Source organism: Phocoena phocoena, chromosome 21 (assembly GCF_963924675.1).
Source record: "Phocoena phocoena chromosome 21, mPhoPho1.1, whole genome shotgun sequence".
Classification (NCBI taxonomy): Eukaryota; Metazoa; Chordata; class Mammalia; order Artiodactyla; family Phocoenidae; genus Phocoena; species Phocoena phocoena.
This window is the reverse complement of record NC_089239.1, coordinates 17,111,859-17,129,964: the sequence shown is the minus strand read 5'-3', so window position 1 is coordinate 17,129,964 and position 18,106 is coordinate 17,111,859. Positions and strand designations below refer to the sequence as shown.

Below are 18,106 nucleotides of genomic sequence, written 5' to 3'. Positions count from 1 at the left end.
TAAGCAATAACAAGTTGATAGGGAATGTAAAATTACTTTATATGGAAAAACTTGACTTTTAAAAAACATATGTAATGATGTTTATTAATGTTGCGTTATTGATCATTGCTAGAAAAGATCTTTTTTAGACATACATTTTACATAAGTTCATTTATTCTCCACCTGCAGCCTTACAATTTTTCGTCATGTATTATGTAAAATAATTATATAAAGTGAACATTTAAAATTTATTTTGAGAACTTGAAATTCAGCTCCACTAATTATGGACTGTTGGCTACTTGATGTTAGCCTTGAAAGCTGTAGGCACAAGTCAAAATTTGAAGGAAAGCTAGCTTTGATAAGTTTAAGGAATAGACTAGGTGAAAACTGAAGAACTCTGCATGCTTGATTATAAATCTGAGCTACAGACTGGGAGGGGAAGAAGTGGTCTTTGCGTGTTGAGGAGTGAGGGAGTCATGGAGGTTTTTCCACAGTGATGAAATAACTGTAAAAGATTGATCTGTTCCAGACATATTTGTGGACTTATATTGTGCCGAATTCTTGGGATATATTGGCGAATAAGAAAGGTATAGAATTTGCCCTCCAGAGCTTATAGTCAGTCTGCTAGAGGAGACAGACAAAAAGGTAACAAATGCGCACATGGAATAATGGAAAAGCAAGTAACTGCCACAAAGAGATGACAGAGGGAGGGGAAGGTCTGAGGGATCCACCTGAGGAAAATCCTCTCTGAAGAGATGGCTTTAGTTTCATGAAGCATGAGGGTTAAACATGCAAAGAGCAGAGGGAGAGAGAGCAGTGGTCCTGACTGAGGGACAAGAGCTGGTGTTAAAGAGCCAGTGGCAGAAGAAACGGCAGGTGGGCGGGGTAGACCAGGGCTGGAGCAGCGTGAGGGAAGAGGACGAAAATTAAGTCAGAGAGGCTGGCCGGGAGACAGGAGCCTAGACGCGTCGAGTGCCCATGTAAATCCAAAACAAAAAAAATTCTTTTTAGAAACACAGCTAATTATTTATTCAGTTATTTTCTGAATTTGAAAACATTTTTAAGTCTCACCAGTTTATGTGACATAATAAAATAAGAGGAGACTGTTTAAGTCCCTTCAAATTCCAGCTTTCATAAGTGAAATAAGTCAGACAGAGAAAGACAAATACTGTATCATAATCAATTATATGTGGAATCTAAAAAGAACAACAAACTAGTGACTGTAACGTAAAAGAAAGACTCACAGATATAGAGAACACACGTTTATCTGTTCCAGTGGTTTACACATTGAGGAAAAGGAAGTGGGGAGGGGCAATATAGGGGTAGGGGACTTAAGAGGTACAAAATATTATGTATTAAATAAGCTACAAGGATATATTGTACAACACAGGGAATATAGCTGATATCTTATAATAACTGTAAGTGGAATATAACCTTTAACAATTATGAATCACTCTATTATACACCTATAACACATAATATTGTACAACTATACTTCAATGAAAAATATTTTTTAAAAGTCAAGCTTTTTTTACACTAAGACCTTCAAATGAAGAAAATGAGACCTTTCCCCACATCTACACCCTACAAGTTAAGCATACTCACCTGTCAAGATCTATTTAAAAAATAATTTTTCTGATAAAAGATTGCTTTCTCCTAAGCATCAGCACAGGACATTTCCTCTGTTTGTCACTTTCTTTCAAAGTCTTAAGTTTAAAAAAAAAAGTCGCTGACACTGAAAGCTGCAGTGATGTAAAGCAAAGACGTGTATGATGCACTCATGCGTGTTTCTCCCAGATCTATGGGAACAAGATGAGGCAACATGCGAGATGAATTAAAAGGCTCGTCACCTAGTGGATTCTGGGCAGAGGACAGTCTTTAAGACCCAGCAGCATAGTATTTGTCTGGAGAGGAGTTGTTGCTTTTTGACAGATGACAGAAATCCCCTTAGTGCTGGCTGTGGGAAGAGAGAAGGGAAGTCAGTCCCCTGGTGGTGAAGTCCAGTAAAACAGCGAAGCAGGAGGAAAATTTTTCTCTTCCTCTCTGGCTTTTCTCTCTCTCTCTTTTATCTCCTCTGTAGGAGCCACCTCCTATTCTCTCAACTCTTTTAGCATAACCTTCAAAGGAGAACGTTCCCTTCAGACTTGATCATCTTGTTTTCCCCACTGAGAGAATACCTCGTAGCTGCAAGACATTTTTTAAGTCTATGCAGGACTTCGGGGATTTGGTTATCCTGCCACGGAAATTGATCATTGCTGAAGCTTGGGACTCACAGTGTGCTAAATTAGCTACCAGAGTAAGCCTGACCGAGGAAGGCTTTTATCGTATACTTCTGTTCAGTTTGAACACATTTGCTTGAAATTTGCCGCATGATGCTGTCCAGGGAAGCAGCTTTTTTTCTTGGGATGCAGCAATTCGCTGGTTTCTAAGCTTATTGCAGAAGAAGAAAAAATCTTAGAGTGGATTTTCCCCCGCCCCCCTTCGCGCCCCCCGCTTGATTCCACTGAGCTGTGTTGCACCGCGGTAAAGATCACCTGTCACTAAATCTTTGAGGAAGTAAAACAAAGTGAATTATAATTATTATTTATTTATTTTTATTATTTTTAACCGGCGGAGGCGGCGTGATCACGGAGAATGAGACTGAGAGATGCTGCCAGGGCTTGGAGGAGGATAAAGCTGAGTTTAGGCTGGAAACTAAAAGACTGACTGTTTTTTGGTACAACTTGCCCGGTCTCTCTTCACTTCCTTTAGTTTCGCTTCATGGACAGATCAACAAACCTGGACATTGAGGAACTCAAGGTACGTGATGTTCGGGGCTGGCGTCGTTCCTTCCTTCCTGGCCCTCGCCTGCTCTCTTGCTCTCCTGTCTGTCTTTTTTCTCTGCCTCTTCCTTGCGCTGCTGGAATAGTTGGTGGCCCCGTGGGACGGCGAGTGGGCATTTGGGGTGAAGTGTACCCGGGCGCCCCTCCTAGGCCCGAGGACGAGCATGGAGGGCGGCTTTCTGGAGTTCGGCGTGCACTCTCGGGCCAGATCCCCCTCCCACCCCGCCCCGCTGCCTGCTCCTCCCGGCAACAGCCATCCTGTCCTCCCCTCGTCAGTTACAGCAGCACTTTGGGTTCCAGACCCGGCGCCGCGTGCCCGTTAACCTCGCCCGGGAAACGGAGGCGGCGGGCGGCACAGTCGCTGCCCGCTGTCGCCTGGTTGCCCAGCAAAGTTGCCCGAGCTGCGCGGCCACTTTGCCTCCTCTTCCCGCTCCGAGCTGCTTGTCGCCTGGCCCGACACGGGGACAGCCTCTTTCCGCTCAGAAATTCTCAGTACAGAGGCGTCTGCAGCGACGGCTCGTTATCATTCCGGCTCTTCATGAGACCCCTTTCTCCCCCGAGCACTGACACGGTCTCAGCCACAGTTGCATGGCCCTGGGCGCGAACTCGTGTGCAGTGGGGGGACCCGCTGCAATCGAAGGGACTGGAGAGGTTCCCCCGCTGGCCCGGGGGACGCGAGCGCAGCGAACGTGCCTGCCCTGAGCACCCAGCGCAGAGCGGGCCTGGGGGAGTGGGGAGGGGCCGGGGAGGCGGGAGTGGATCTGGGCTGAAAGGAGTGGGGCGGGAAGCGGTACCCAGGGAGATTCTGTGCATCCTTCCCACTGTCGGAGAAGGAGCTGTCCTGACCCGCGCGGAACCCACTCTGCCCCCACCACTCCGCTGGGTCCTCTCAAGGCACCCTCTCCCTCCCGGGTCCCCGGCTCCACAGAGAGGGGTTGGCTGGCAGGCGCGTTCAGGCTGACAGTATGCCCCTCTGTCTGTGGGCACGGCTTTAAAAAAGCGATGAGCACCGCTTCAGTGCCCATTAAAAAATTTTTTTAAAAACATCAGCAAACCACAAAATCATTTAAATGTCCCGCTCACTGTAAATGAGAAAACAGGAAAGGGGGCAGTGCTTGGGAGCATCCTTTCTTTTTATTCTTCCCTCTTCTTTACCCGCAGGCATTTTCTACCCTCTACTCCATTGCTTCAGGGGATTATTTGACACTAGAGATCAGTTCAGATGGACTCTGTGTTCAGGTGAGGACTTTCAGACGCATCCTCACCAACTGGGGAAACTTCACTAGCAGAGGTTTTCCCAGAAATGTCAGGAAAATGGGTTTGCCCAGTAAGAGGAAAGAGCCGGAGAAATCCCCCGTAGAGGGCAAAAGCCTCTCGTCTGCAGCCTGCTCTCTGCCCTGGCCACAGCGCATGAGCTTGCCCACCCAGGAGCCCGGTTCTCCTGGAACGTGCACCCCAAATCTCCTGGTGCTCTAAATTGCATATTAGGGAAAGGAGGCACAGAGAGAGAATTGGCCCTGCCACCCACTGTAGTTGAAGGTGGGGTGGAGGAAGATAATCAGAAGAACTAAGACACTCCTTCATTTAAGACTCGGGGTTTGTTGGAAAAAGCAAATAGGGAGGTGACATATTTGTTGCCCTAGTTAAAGTTGGGGAACAATAAGTTTTTGTGTTACGGCCAAGGTCACCATCCGTAGACCTTGGCCTGGAAAAGAGGTCTCCTATTATCCGTATACTAAGGTAGGACGCAATGCCTTTGTTTTTGAAAGGATCTCTTGCTGCCTTTTCCCAAGCATCCCAGTCTCTTGGGAGCGAGGTACATGAACAACATTTGTGATGTACATTTCGTGCAGAAGCAGAGTATCCAGATTATTTTTTTGTTAAAAATAGAATATGGTACAGAGATAAGCTTTTGCTCATGGGAAATGGAAGGGAAAAATGATTTGGGGTGATCACTTTCCCTGATATTCCATTAGTTTCCTACCAGCTTATCCCCCTCTGAACCCTGGCATCACTAAATTTTTTAAATCAGTGAAAGAGCAAACCCACGGTGGAAACTTCTGTCAGTTTAGTAGAAGATCCCAGCTTACATTCACTCAGGGCTTCTCACAGCCAGAATGTGCTAGACTCAGTAGAAACTGGAAGAGCTTGTGTGTAAGGGAACATTTGGGCAATGACCTACGGGGAAGAAATGAAGGAATGTCAGAGGCAAAGATTTGTTGAGGGTGCTGAAAAATTATGTGAGGGCCACAATGCTGTGGAAAGTCAAAACTGGCAAGAGAGGAAAGGTAGTCAAACCTTACTAGAAAACATTGAGATCCTCCAGTTTGAGAAATAAAATTTGTGTTGTCATGTTTTTGACTACACTCCTGGAACAAGGAGGCTTTAAAACACTTACACTCTGGAATATATACACTTTGCAGAAATGGGTGCACTACATGTGGAAAAACTTGTCTGGATTTCCTCTTATCAGCAGAATCCATTGGCTTGGGTTTTCTAGACCATTCCAGTTGAAGTTATTTTCTGGTGGCTTCTTGCTGAAGAGTCCCTCATGTGGAGAGAGGGGAGAAAAAAGCTGGGGATACTTATTTTTGACATTATTTGCTTTTTGGCTTTTCTTCCTGTGATCCAAGGATGCTCCAAGGATGCTCACTTTAAGACAGATTTGCATAAGTACTTTAGTTTCTGAGATGCTTTAAATACATGACAAGAAAAACAGTGTTCACTGGGATTTGATGGATAAATAAATGTACATAATACTATAAGAATTCCATTTAGCTTAGTTTTAGATCATTAAAGGAAGATTCTGCTAATTCTTCATCTATGTGCCAGACTATTTTCTCTTTATGAGATTTTTAACAAAGTATATATATATTTTTGCTATGCTGCATGTGTGGATATGGATCTTTAAAACTGCTGTTTAGTAAATAGTATTACCTTTTGCAAGTTTCTAAACTGAAGGTAAGCTTCAATAATTAAATGTTAAGCTATTGCTGTCATTATCATAAAACTAAATTTAATCTGCATATTAAAAGATTTACTGGTGGGAAACTAACATATAGTTATTTGTATAAAACTTGCTAATGAAGACAAGCATGTTTCATCTTCTCTTCTGCACACACGTGCCTGATGAAACAGATCAGTGGTGAAGGGAGAGAGTTCTCATTCAAAGAATTCTGGTCTTTCTTTTCCCTTTGATCTCTATCTGTTTCTTCCTCCAATAAATGTATAACTTTACTCTGGATTTTGCCCTGGTGTTTGTTTTCAAGAAGAAACAACATCAGACAACTCAGCAGATGGGTGACTGTTTTGGAAATGTGAGTGCTAATGAATATTGATATTAAGGAAAGTACCCTCTGTCCTGGAATATCTCTGAGTTACAGAGTACTCTTAGTAGTTGATATTTAAAAGAATAACTTTAGCTTTTATTTTAGCTCTGGGGTTGCCCTCTTTTAAACTACATATCTTAGGCACTGGATCACAGAATGCCACTAATTTGTAGAGCTGGCACTTATACATTTGCTTTTTGTAGTGTTTATTTGTAAGAGATATTAGGCTGAGTAAATGGTATGTTTAAGTAACACATATGTCTTCGGCGATTCTTTTACTTAGCTTTTGAAATATGTTTTCATTCACTTGTATTTAGCAATCAAGAAATTATGCTTTCAGATGCTAAGTGTATATTTGTGGATAACTGTAATTTGCTTTGAGATCAAAAACATAAAACACATCAGGAGTATAGTACAATTTTTGCAGTATTATACCAGCTGTTATTTATTTATTTGTCAGGACTGTTCCCACTAAAGGAAATGGGATGATTAGCTAGAAGTTAAAAGTTAAAATGGAATCTTTCCATTACATGTAGAACATAAACAGTATGCTTCTGGAATATTTTCTTAATTATCAATTAAGGTACAAAATTATAAACTATATAGTTATAAACTACATAGTTAATCCTGAGGTGCATGAGACAACTTTTCAATAAATATAATTGTACTTGTTTGAGTTAATTAAATATAGTTCAGTCACTGTTGTTTAATTTCATCTCTTTCATTTAAATAAAATTCCATTTACCAAGAGCTTGAAACTTGCAAGGTAAAAGCTTCCCTGAATAATACAACTGGGTCATTAAGAAAGTACACGGGTGAGAAATGATAATCTAGCCAAAGAATGCATAGGCGTTTAAACAAGTGGTTGATTGAAAAATGCTGAGGTCTAAAACCAAGTCTCATAGTACATTCTTCTACAATTTCAATCAAATAAGAGAGTTGGCACTTAGAAGAATTCTAAAAATGTTTTTTTTTTTTTTTTTTTTTGCTTCATCAATAAACCACTCAGCCCAGGAAAGTCGGCTTACTGCAGTGTAGGAGGCTTTGTGATGAGTGTAAGTAGGTGGTATTTTTTTGTTAGTCATTCCATAGTGAAAAATAGTACTCTCCAACAAACATCATATTTTTAGCAACCTGCCTTATATATTCATTTCTTGGCTTAGAATAAGGAAACATAATTGTGAGTACTGAATTATTTGACCTCTTTCACATCTAAATGATTATAACTTTTGTCCATCCAGGTCGAGTTCCAATTCTCTTTTGATAACAGGGACCAGTCACAAAGATGGAGAAACAGTTAACCTTAATTTCTTTGTATGCAGAGTGTAGACTTGTTTCACTGAAGTTAAGGTAAACTTCAAGTAGCCCGAGGGAGACATTCATTTTTTTATATGGCTAGGAGGGATGAGGGAACACTTTTGATATAAGTGGAAAGAGAATTAAGAAAAATACCTTTGAGGGAAGTTGTGCAAATGATAATTGTAGACATATTCAGTGGGCCGCTGTCATCACTAAGTGTATATTCCAGTCTCTGTACTGGCTATTATAGTTTTGCTGATCTCCAGACTTTACCAATTGAAAATACATCAAATTTTGAAGGCCCAGTAAAAAAGAATATTTTAGGATTTATGAACTCAAAATCATAGCTACACAAGATGGCTTCATGCTGTAAGACAATAAATCAGCATGCGTCTTTGGGGGCTTGCCCTTTTATATAATATTTAATGAGGTGTTTCTCGTACTGTATTGGAATTTCAGCTAAAATACGATTTAGCAGAGCTTACAACTTTAAGTTCTTAAGGAAAATGACCATGTACTTTTGTTCAAATCTCTGTGAAGTGTTTGAGTATATGCATTTAAATAGGTAACTGTATAAATGAATAAATGTTTTGTGTCAAAATACAGGTTTTTAAGTTTAATTGTTTAGAATGGTGCTTGATTTGTGACAAAATTCTTAGCTTCTAAATCTCTATGTGACTAAAAGTGAGCTACCTCATTTTATACAAGTACAGATTTTAACATACTAACATCTAAGTTTTTATTTTACTCTGTCTCTTCTTTTTCTTGGCAAATGTTTAGAAGCGTGAGGTAATCTTACATCCTCAGTGAAACTTTTTAGAGACTTCTAGGCCAACCACAGAATGAACAAACTTAAGGATTACCATCCCTCCAAGAGAATTACAGAGACTCCCATCCTAAAAATTAAAGACTGTGCTAGTGTCTTGAGAGTTTTTTTGATACTCCTAAATTATATTTTTGTAGATTGACTGAAAAATATTGTAAGCCCTTATCCGATCTTAGAACATTTATACTGCTTTGTTGGAATTAAATAGGTTATCTAGAGTGGTCTATGCCAAGTTGAGATTAGAAATCTTTTTTAAAAAAAGGATTTCATTATCTAGCCAGAAGAGCTTTAATTGCCATGGCAATGCCCATCAGTGAAACAGGAGCTGAAGCTTCAGCCTTAGATATTAATTGAAACAATCACTCCACACCAAAATGGAGTTCAGTGGCATTTGGAAGTCAGAAACAACCCAACGTACTAAATCTCTCACTCCAAATCTAACACCTTGTAACCTTTAAGGGGATTGATTGGCATGGTGGGAAGGGCACAGATCTTGTTGAAGGAGTACTTAGAAGACCTTGTTTAAACTCTGGCTTTGCCATCAACCAGAGGTGGCCCCTTGGGTGTATCATAGGTTTCTCAGGTGATGGTGGTATTGCAAGGTAGGAATTGGATTTGGTTCCTGGGTTTTGTTGTAATCATTTTTAGCCACAGCTAAAGAAGCTGTTCAAACAGAATTTTCTAAACAAGTGCAATATCTAATACCAATAAAAGGGGAGCAGTTCTGGTGGGGGCAGGAGAGGTTGGGGGCTCTGTCTAACTTCCCCTTTGCCCCTGCACTTGACCCCAGGACATTGCCTAGAACTGTAAAGACTGAGGAACACAAAGTAAAAACCTCAGGACCAGTTGATCTCTATCTTCCAAGTCTGCGAGTCTAGGGCTCTGAATACTTTTTTGAGAATGACATTTTTGTGCCCTCCTGGGAGAAAATCATTTTCAAATTGATAAATAAAGTTAATATGGCTTTTTTTATTCCCCAAATATAGCCTCATTTGAACATCGTAGTAAATTTGTCTGTTGAATATTATATTCTCATTTAAGGGTACCAAAATGGAGACTCAGAAAAATCAAGTAAAATGCCTAAGATCACAGGGTGAATAAAAAATGGAATAAGAACTCAAATCTATGCTCTCTATATCCAAATACTATGCTCTTATATGTAGGCTAGAATTCCAGGATGTTTGTAGAACTTTTTATGGTAGATATTTTTCACTGAATTTCTCTAATATTCTTGTTTCAAAGAAAAGTGACAGCATTTGAGCCATACTTAGAGTATTTATTCTTGTTACAGAAGAATTGTTATTTCATTTTTTTTTTACTAATATTCTCATTCCTAATCAGTTACTTTGGGTCAAATTACTGTTGGTTGATGGTTGTGGATAAAACCTAAGAGAAAGTGATAGATAAATCATGAATTCAGGCCACTGAGGAACAGTTTCATAACCTTGTTCCAGTCTTTTAAAATAAACCCTCTATATTTTGTCTAGCTCCATGAGTCTTCCTCATTATCTTGCCTCTTGAATCACTGCAAATAATTTTGATTTCGTTAGGACCATAAATTGGATCTAACCTCTAACATGGCTTTGGCATTTCAGCTTGTTGTATGTTTAGTATCAGTCTTGAAATTGAAAAAAACAATAGACCTAAATGATTATACTTACACTACAATTATTATGTATGTAGCTTTTATGATAGCCCCAAAACCTGGAAATAAATACCAGATGATTTAATCCATAATAAAACTAACGTTCTCACTGGCAATCCTTGAGACTTAATATACCAACAATCGCAAATGAAGATATACGGATAACTGAACATTATTTTGGAGGGACATTTCTTTTACATTCTTAAGGGGATCAATATTGAATAATACCATTTTTGAAGAACACTTTTCAAAGCCTTTGCAAGTCTCAACATTTAAGGGTCTAACTAGATGGTATGATTGTACAATAACACATATTTTCTGCCTAAGAACCATCATTTTCTCTAATTTCTTCCCTTTCATTGTCAGACCTAGATTTGGGCATCCTTCTAGAGAACACAGTTGTGACTGGTTAAGTGACACAACCAAGTTGATTTGAGCTTTGGCTTCTGGGTGGGAGATCAGGTTGACTTAAAATCTTAGAGTGTCGCACAAGCACACCTGCTTTGTCAGTGCCTCGGCTGAATTATTAAATTATTAAATGTTCGGCTGTAAAGCACGAACATTCTGGGTTACTCCTAAAGAATTAGAAATACAACCTTAAATCCAAGAGAGGCAAGAGCCTACCATCATCTTCTTTGCTGGAGGCATGTAATGCTTCAATATTAACCCACACATTATCATTATCTTACTTCTTTTCATATTGGTTTTTAAACTTCTGTCTTTGTTTAGAATGGCTAGAAAAAAACATATTATCTACCTGAGATAAAAGAGCCTTTGATTCTTTCTTGGGTAGAAACAACCAATTCAGCTGCCATGAGCAAGCGTGTTTTTGTGAAACATGATTTAATAAATCAATGTAATGAATGGGAAAATACTGTTATCACTGCAATTCCACAAGTTTCTATCTACTCAGAGTATTTGAGGGTTTTTAAAATCCAAGTCAGAAGGAGAAGCTAACTAATCCAAGTAAGAAATTGCTTATCTAAGACTTACTGAATTACATTCTGGGTTTCCACATCCCTCTCAATGTGAGACTCATGAGAGAGAAATACTATCTAGTCTGAGTACCAGAATTAGTTACGCTTCTAAGCAACCAGTTGGTATTCAATCTTAATCTTTTTCATCATAAAACTGATTGTGTTTTCTACTTTGCCTTAGTTGCTAAAAAGCTCAGAGGCAGCTTGTTAGAGCTTGTGACCCAGCTCTAACAAGTATACTTGTGTCTTAACCTAATTCGTAGCCTCATAATACGTTTTTCTCCCACTATTCTTAAATACTTTCATAAAGAATTAGTGGCCATAAATTTGTATATACTTAGAGATTATTAAGACCTTTTGCAGAGACTCAGTTATTTTCATAATGTTTCAGTGGACATACCTCAGTATTTCTCATCTCTTTTGAGCAGCTTATACCTCTGTAGGCATTTACTTCCATTTGCCAGGGGCTACAAAGTTTTAAAAGTTTGAATGCATGCTGTGTATATCCAGTTATGCTGTGTGCATGATGTCCATTGCACATAATAGCTGCATTACTTGTGAACCTGCTTGCCACAAAATGAAACTCACTGTACACCCAGAGACCGCTATTTAGCACTTACGGTATCAAAACTTCTACTTGTTCTAAGACATTCTGTTTTAAATCATTATTATTAGTTCTTAATGTTCTCAAATTTGGCCTTTGTGTAGAATGATCATCTACATTTCTAAATCTCTGCCTTTCTAATGCTTATGACTTTTGTCTCGTGTGGTGACATTATTTTAAGAAAAGTTAAAATAAATGAGCCCATCTGAATCAGCATATTGTTTAACTCTTTTTCAGATTCGCTTTGTAAAAAAATCAATGTTTTAATCAGTTGAATTGCTCTAGGCAGCAGAGGCAGCTGGACTTTGAGGTATTTTATCTCATCAAGTTTCTTAAAGTTCACGCTTGTGTCATGGTTCAAAGAGCAAGCAGTTCCACGAATAGTGTTGTGTCTTAATCATAGAGGTCCTCATTATTAAAGCATTCTTGGGACACATTTTAAGCATTTAGTAATTATGTATGTGAAATATACAGCTGGATTAGTTAAACACATTTTTGGCAGGTGGCGAGTACAAGTGAGGATCTTTCATTTGCGTCTGAGTCCAATTACTGTACAAACCTTATTTCATTTTGGAAATACTGCTATGTTGCTACATATATATTTATTTCACTTAGTTCCTAAATGAAGAGGAGCTCTTTGCACATAATAAATAAAAACACAACTGACTTTAAAGCGTTTAGCATTGACAACTAGTCATTTTTTTTCAATACCTGTTTCATATGTATACACACCTGAAGGGAATTTCGGCAACCTTTGGAAAAATATGATTCAAGAATGCTAAAAATGTAACGTTATATGCAGTGATATTCTATCTCAGAAGATTAAGTAATTAATGCAATACTTTAACTTGGTTTCATAGACTTACATAATTGTCAAAATTATCTGTGATCATGCTCAGTGTATAATTTTTTGTCTTCTTTCCCTCATTTTCTGATGTTTAGTGAGACGCCCTACCCATCTTACCTTAAACTCAGTGCTCATTCAAAGTCGTAGAACTATATGTTAAGTGTATTCCAACATGCACAGTGCGATCAAAAATCCGAAGATTGAGATCTTGCTTTTTCCTTTTCTTGTTTTACGATGAATAGTATTGGAGTATGGATGAATGAAGATGACAAGAAGAAACATCAACTAAGATCTGGTAAAGTTATCAGCAGTTTAAAGCTTAATTGAAAAAGACAGAATGGCTCCAAGTAAACAGAATAAACGTGATGCTCCTCCCCCAAAAATATTTGACTTAACTGGTAATTCTCTTTCTCTTTGGTTTAAATAATCCAGTGTCTAAATTATTACATTACAAAACCTGTGATTCACTATGGTGTTAGTAGACATGACTCTTCTAGATCTTTGATATATGCATTACCCAATTCTTAGCAAGAATTTGTCTTTTTTATATTTTCAATGGGAATGCAATATATGAACTCTTCCAATTTGATCTTTCACTCTCAAAATCTTTACTTTTTACCCTAAGCTCCGAAGTTCCTATTGCCTGGGATTTTGTCCATGGTATTTTTCAGGTCCCTCTTTATACATACTTTCTAAGTGGTCTTATCTACTCATAGCTTCTATTTTTACTTGCAAGGCGATGATACGCAATAATACACATCCACCTTACACCTTTGGTGGCCCAAAGACCATATGCATCTCCTCTTCCCTAGTCTTCAACAATCTATCTAGAAATCCCTTTCTGGATATTTCACACTCACCTCAGTCTAACAAAACTTCTCCTCTGTTTGCTTAGTGTTTCACCGTTCACTTAAGCACCCCTGCTGGTGCTCTTGGGATCCTTTTCTTCTGATCCCGTTGACTCATCCCACTCATCTAATTGATCCGCAGGTCCATCATACCACAGAGTCAGAGTTCTCCCCTTTTACGCTTTTTGTTAAAACCCTAGATCAAATTCTCATCTTCTTTATTCTGAATTTTTGTTGAATGTTCTCTGTCTTATTCTGGAAATTATGCTGGTCTTTTTGCAGTGAATTCTAATGCGATGTTGCAGTTGTGGCCCTAGAGTTAGGGGTATAGTTGGAATCATGTTAAGGGATTTATACATTCTCTTTCTTATTCTTAGTAAGTCATCTCAGAGTAAGGTGGGAAAGAATGGAAACGGGCACACCAAGGCTGGGCCTGATGCTGAATAGAAAGGGATTTAGAGGTTTCTAGAAACGTAAAAAGGTACCCTCAAAAATGAAGAAAAGATGGTTTCTGGAAGCTAGACCTGATAGCAGCCACTGATTAATTATGACTAAAATGTTCAGGTTGGGAGAAGGGAGCCACAGATCATTTGTAGATAATTGTGATTCATTCTATAGTTTCTTTTTTTGTCTTGATGAAATCTTTGCATTACACTGTCCCAGAACCATGAATTATGTTTGACAATTTCCTTAGCTGATTTTCTGTATTTTTGACATTTTGATCAGATTTCTTATAGTCAAACATTTTTATATGCCTCTGGGAATTTGACAGCTCTGTCTCTGAGAGGTGGCCCAAGGACCATATGCTAACAGAGTAAGCCACCTAACTAGGCAGAGAGGCATAGAAAAAAATATGAAGAACTCTCAATAAATATAGGCCAAGGTGTTTGTATTCTGAAATGCACATCACAGCTAATGAAACTGGTTTGTTATCGACCTGTAAATCTCAGCTGTTGGTTAGATGGCTTCACAGTTATTTTATTTTTATATCCTTAGTCTTTCAGTAAAAGCTACTTAGTCATCACAGCTGTGTTCTATGGGACTTATAATATGAGCTAATAAGAGTGAGGTAACCTAGATATGCATATTTCAAAGTAGGAATGGGGAACCAATATCTCACTGAAGATGGCTGGTGATAACGATGGCTAGTGAGGGATCTCCTAAGAAAATGTAACTTATAAGAATGGGGAAGCCCAGGAAGCAAGATCTGTTCATAGTTCTTCAAAGGGAGATTATTCCTTATTAAGGAACCAGCCAGGTTTTTGACACTTTCTAACTGATCTTCCTTTGTCCAGCCTATTCGACAAGCAATCCTCATTCCACAATTCAGATTTCCCATTTAGGACAAGATAATAATATTCGGTCGCTCACCTGCTTAAAAGTCTTTGTCGATTCCCTGTTGCTTATTTTGTAGTCCATACTCCTCAACGTGATACAACATGATATAGAGATTGCTCTATGACCACTCTCCTACCTACCCTCCAACACACACACACAAACACACACACACACACACACACACATTCTACAATGATGTCACCGAATAACTCACTTCTCCTTGATCATGCCAGCTCTGTTTCCTCTTTTATAATATTTTGTATTCACTTGCCTAGACGACATCTCTGCTTCTTTGCTGAAAGAACTTCTGCTTGTTGACTGGTACCTAGACCCAGGAAGAGATGGTTGTTTCTTTCTTTGTGTTTCTGCACACTTGTATATTTAACTCCACTCTACATTCTTAATTAAATTCTGTGGTAGAAAAAATGGTTGGTATGATAACCAGTCTTTTTAGGCTTGGTGACAATTGCTTAACTGCCAGTAGAAGTTCAATATTTATAAATGTTCTGAGTTTCCTTGAAAAGAATATATATCTTTTCATTTGTTGGAGGCCAAATCCTATTAGATTAAGTTTATTATTTACATAGTTTTCACCTTCCCTAATCTTTCTATTTTGTTTGTTTAAGCTGTAATTATGAAAGAGATATATTAAAACTTCCTGTTATGATGGTATTCTTACAGATCTCTTAGCTTTTGCCTTATATATTTGAGATTATGTTATCAGATACGTATAAGTTTAAATTGTTATATTTCTCCAGTGAGTTGAGACCATTATCATTATGTAATGACCTCTCTATTTCTGGTAATTTTATTTTTTCCTGATTTTAATATACATAGATCGTCTTTAACTAAAGCAGTGTACTATTACACGTCTTTATTTTGGTTAGTGTTTCTGATGTGTATTTCTTTCATCCTTTTTTCAGCCTCTTTGTTGTAAGCGTAAAATGAAGGTGCTAAAATAAATAATTGCAAAGAATCTTTTCTAGTTTCGTGATAGGTAACTGCTGGTGAAAGCTAATACATTAAATCATTTATGAGCATTAATATCTTAGTGCAAACTTATTTATCAGATTTGCTAGCCGAGCAGGACTCTGGGGGCATTTTTTCATAGGATAGGATATTTTCCATGACAGAAAAGGGAGAAATTCCTCCCAGGTATTCTGTATCGTATCATAACGTCTCATCTTCTCTTAGTGACAGTTTCACATTCCAAAGTAAGTTGTAAGAAATATTTTTGTTTATTTCTTTTCTTGCTATAAAGTGTATGTTCTGTGAAGTCAGTGATCTTGTTTGATCACTTCATTCCCAATATTTAGATGGATGCCTGGCATAGAGTAAACGCTTAGAAGTTTTATTAAATGAATGAAGGAGTGAATAATTGAATGAATGAGGGGGCCTGGTATGAGGTCCTACATAATCAGAGAACAGAAAAAATACCTTGTAAGTGTAGAGAAAGGAATAGGGAAGGGAAAAGTGGAATGCTGGAAGTGGGTAATGCTAGTTGGGGAAAGTGACCTAATTTATGATATCATTTATGATTATTCCTGTGCCAGACCTGTAACATTACAGGAAAAATCTATAATAGGCTGTCTGTCTGCATCGCTGGGATGGCCTGCCCTTCTAATTTCTTGAGTCTAGCTACTTTACTATAGCTCATTGGGGCATGGCGATACATCTGACCCAAGTGGGACCAATTAAATTCCTTCTCCATGGTATATGGGTGAAATAACTTGATTTCAACCCTATTGGATCCAATATTCACTTTTAATGGTGAATAATTTTTATAAAGCCTCCTTTAAAATTATCTCATAAAATACTTTGATAATATAACTTACTGGCAAATAATTTTTACAAAGCCCCCTTTAGAATTCTCTTATAAGTGCTTTCACAGTATAATCTACTTGCACATAATTTTGAAAATACCATGCCCTAATTGCAATATAAAAGAAAATAAAAGGAAATAAGAGGAAAGCATTATCTGATGAGGTTCTATGTATTTCAAAATGTAAATGCTAGGACACAGTGAATGCAAAAGCTACAATTTAAGATCGACAGAGATGTGTATGCCACTCAAATTCCAAGAGTGTTTTTTCCTGATGATATTTTTTTGAAGTTGTGAGGACCTCTTGGTAAATTCTGAACAAAATAAAAGACAGCAGTTCTTTCCATTTATATAGATGTTGTATTCCTGGACAGCTCATTAATTGTGTAAAAATTTACTAACTTTTATTTTTAAAATGTGTACAATGGACTAGGATTCAAGGCCCAGTTTGTACACAACTGTTCCACACATTGCTGGGATTTTAGTCTTCTCCCCCCAACCCCCAGCCCAATCACTATGACAACCAAAAATGTCTCAATACATTTTAAATATTCATTCTAGGGGGCAGTATATCCCCTGTCGGAATTTATTGGATTAGCTGATGATAGAGTGGACTTTTTTTTTGAGCATTGCTAGAATTTTTTTTTGAGTTTGGAGCAGAGAAAGGTTTATTGCAAGGCACGTTGCTAGAATTTTAAATGGCTGGAAAATAAGCTTTCAGTCAACTAAGTGCAGTGCACAGCTGTGGACTCTGCTGCTGAAAAAGAATGAAACCCAACAGAGAGGAAAGAATTCCATTCTTTCTAGAGTCCTGTTATATTTCCCTGAAAATAAATTTTGCTTTTTACTCCTCTTCTATCTCCCCTTCCTCATACACATACTAGCTTATTTTGATTTCTCTCACTTGGGATTAAAATAATCTGTTTTAATACTATCCCTCTCTTCTTAAATCCAGAGGAACTCTGGGGTTTTTCATATTGACTTCTACTTCTGAAAGCAAATAAAATTATTTCAATGTACAATAGTTTATGCAGTTTTCTAAAAGCTTATAGCCTAATTGAGTCTAAACAGTCCAGAAACTGAATGCTTAGGACCTGACTTGTCTCTGATTCTAACCAGCATTACCCAGACTATTAGAGGTGGAGGTGAGGCAGGACCCATTTGCTAGAGCCCTGTGGTTTTGATGTCTTCACTTCCTCTCTTTTCAGCCCCCCTTCACCACTGCTGTAGATAACTGTTAGTAAGAAGGCATGCTTGCTACTATATCTATGATTCTCTACTTCATGGAACACGACCATGTAACGAGAAGTTTGGAGTAAGACTTTTATTTTTATGAACATTGGTTTATTTAAAGAGAGCTATAAAAATGACTTTTGAAATCCCAATTCCTCATATATTAATTAACTCAAAAACTTCTGGTTTTAGTATATACTTTTGACCAGTGGTCCCCAACCTTTGAGGCACCAGGGGCCGGTTTCGTGGAAGACAATTTTTCCATAGATGGGGGCGGAGGGGAGGGCATGGTTCAGGCATAACGAGAGCGACGGGGGAGCGGCAGATGCAGCCTCGCCCGCTCGCCGCTCACCTCCTGCTATGCTGGCCCGGTTCCTGACAGGCCGCGGACCGGTACTGGTTCTTTGGACTCTATTGAGAAAAGTGATTTTCTCTTAGTATTTCAGCTGCTAAGTATGTTTGTAGATGGATGTTTTCTATTTGTTCTTGAAATTATTTTAAGATTAGTATTTGTCAGTTATAAGTTTATATTACAGG

The 18,106-nt window shown here is 38.4% G+C and overlaps 1 protein-coding gene across 1 annotated transcript in view; it reads left to right on the top strand.

Moving 5' to 3' along the window:
* Positions 1-2,636: 2,636 nt before the first annotated feature.
* SGCZ (sarcoglycan zeta) overlaps positions 2,637-18,106 on the top strand; it is an 887,168-nt gene continuing 871,698 nt past the window's right edge. The window contains exon 1 of the mRNA XM_065899871.1: positions 2,637-2,778. Coding sequence (XP_065755943.1) covers positions 2,740-2,778 — 39 coding nt within the window. The 5' untranslated portion in view covers positions 2,637-2,739. The remainder of the gene's footprint in view (positions 2,779-18,106) is intronic.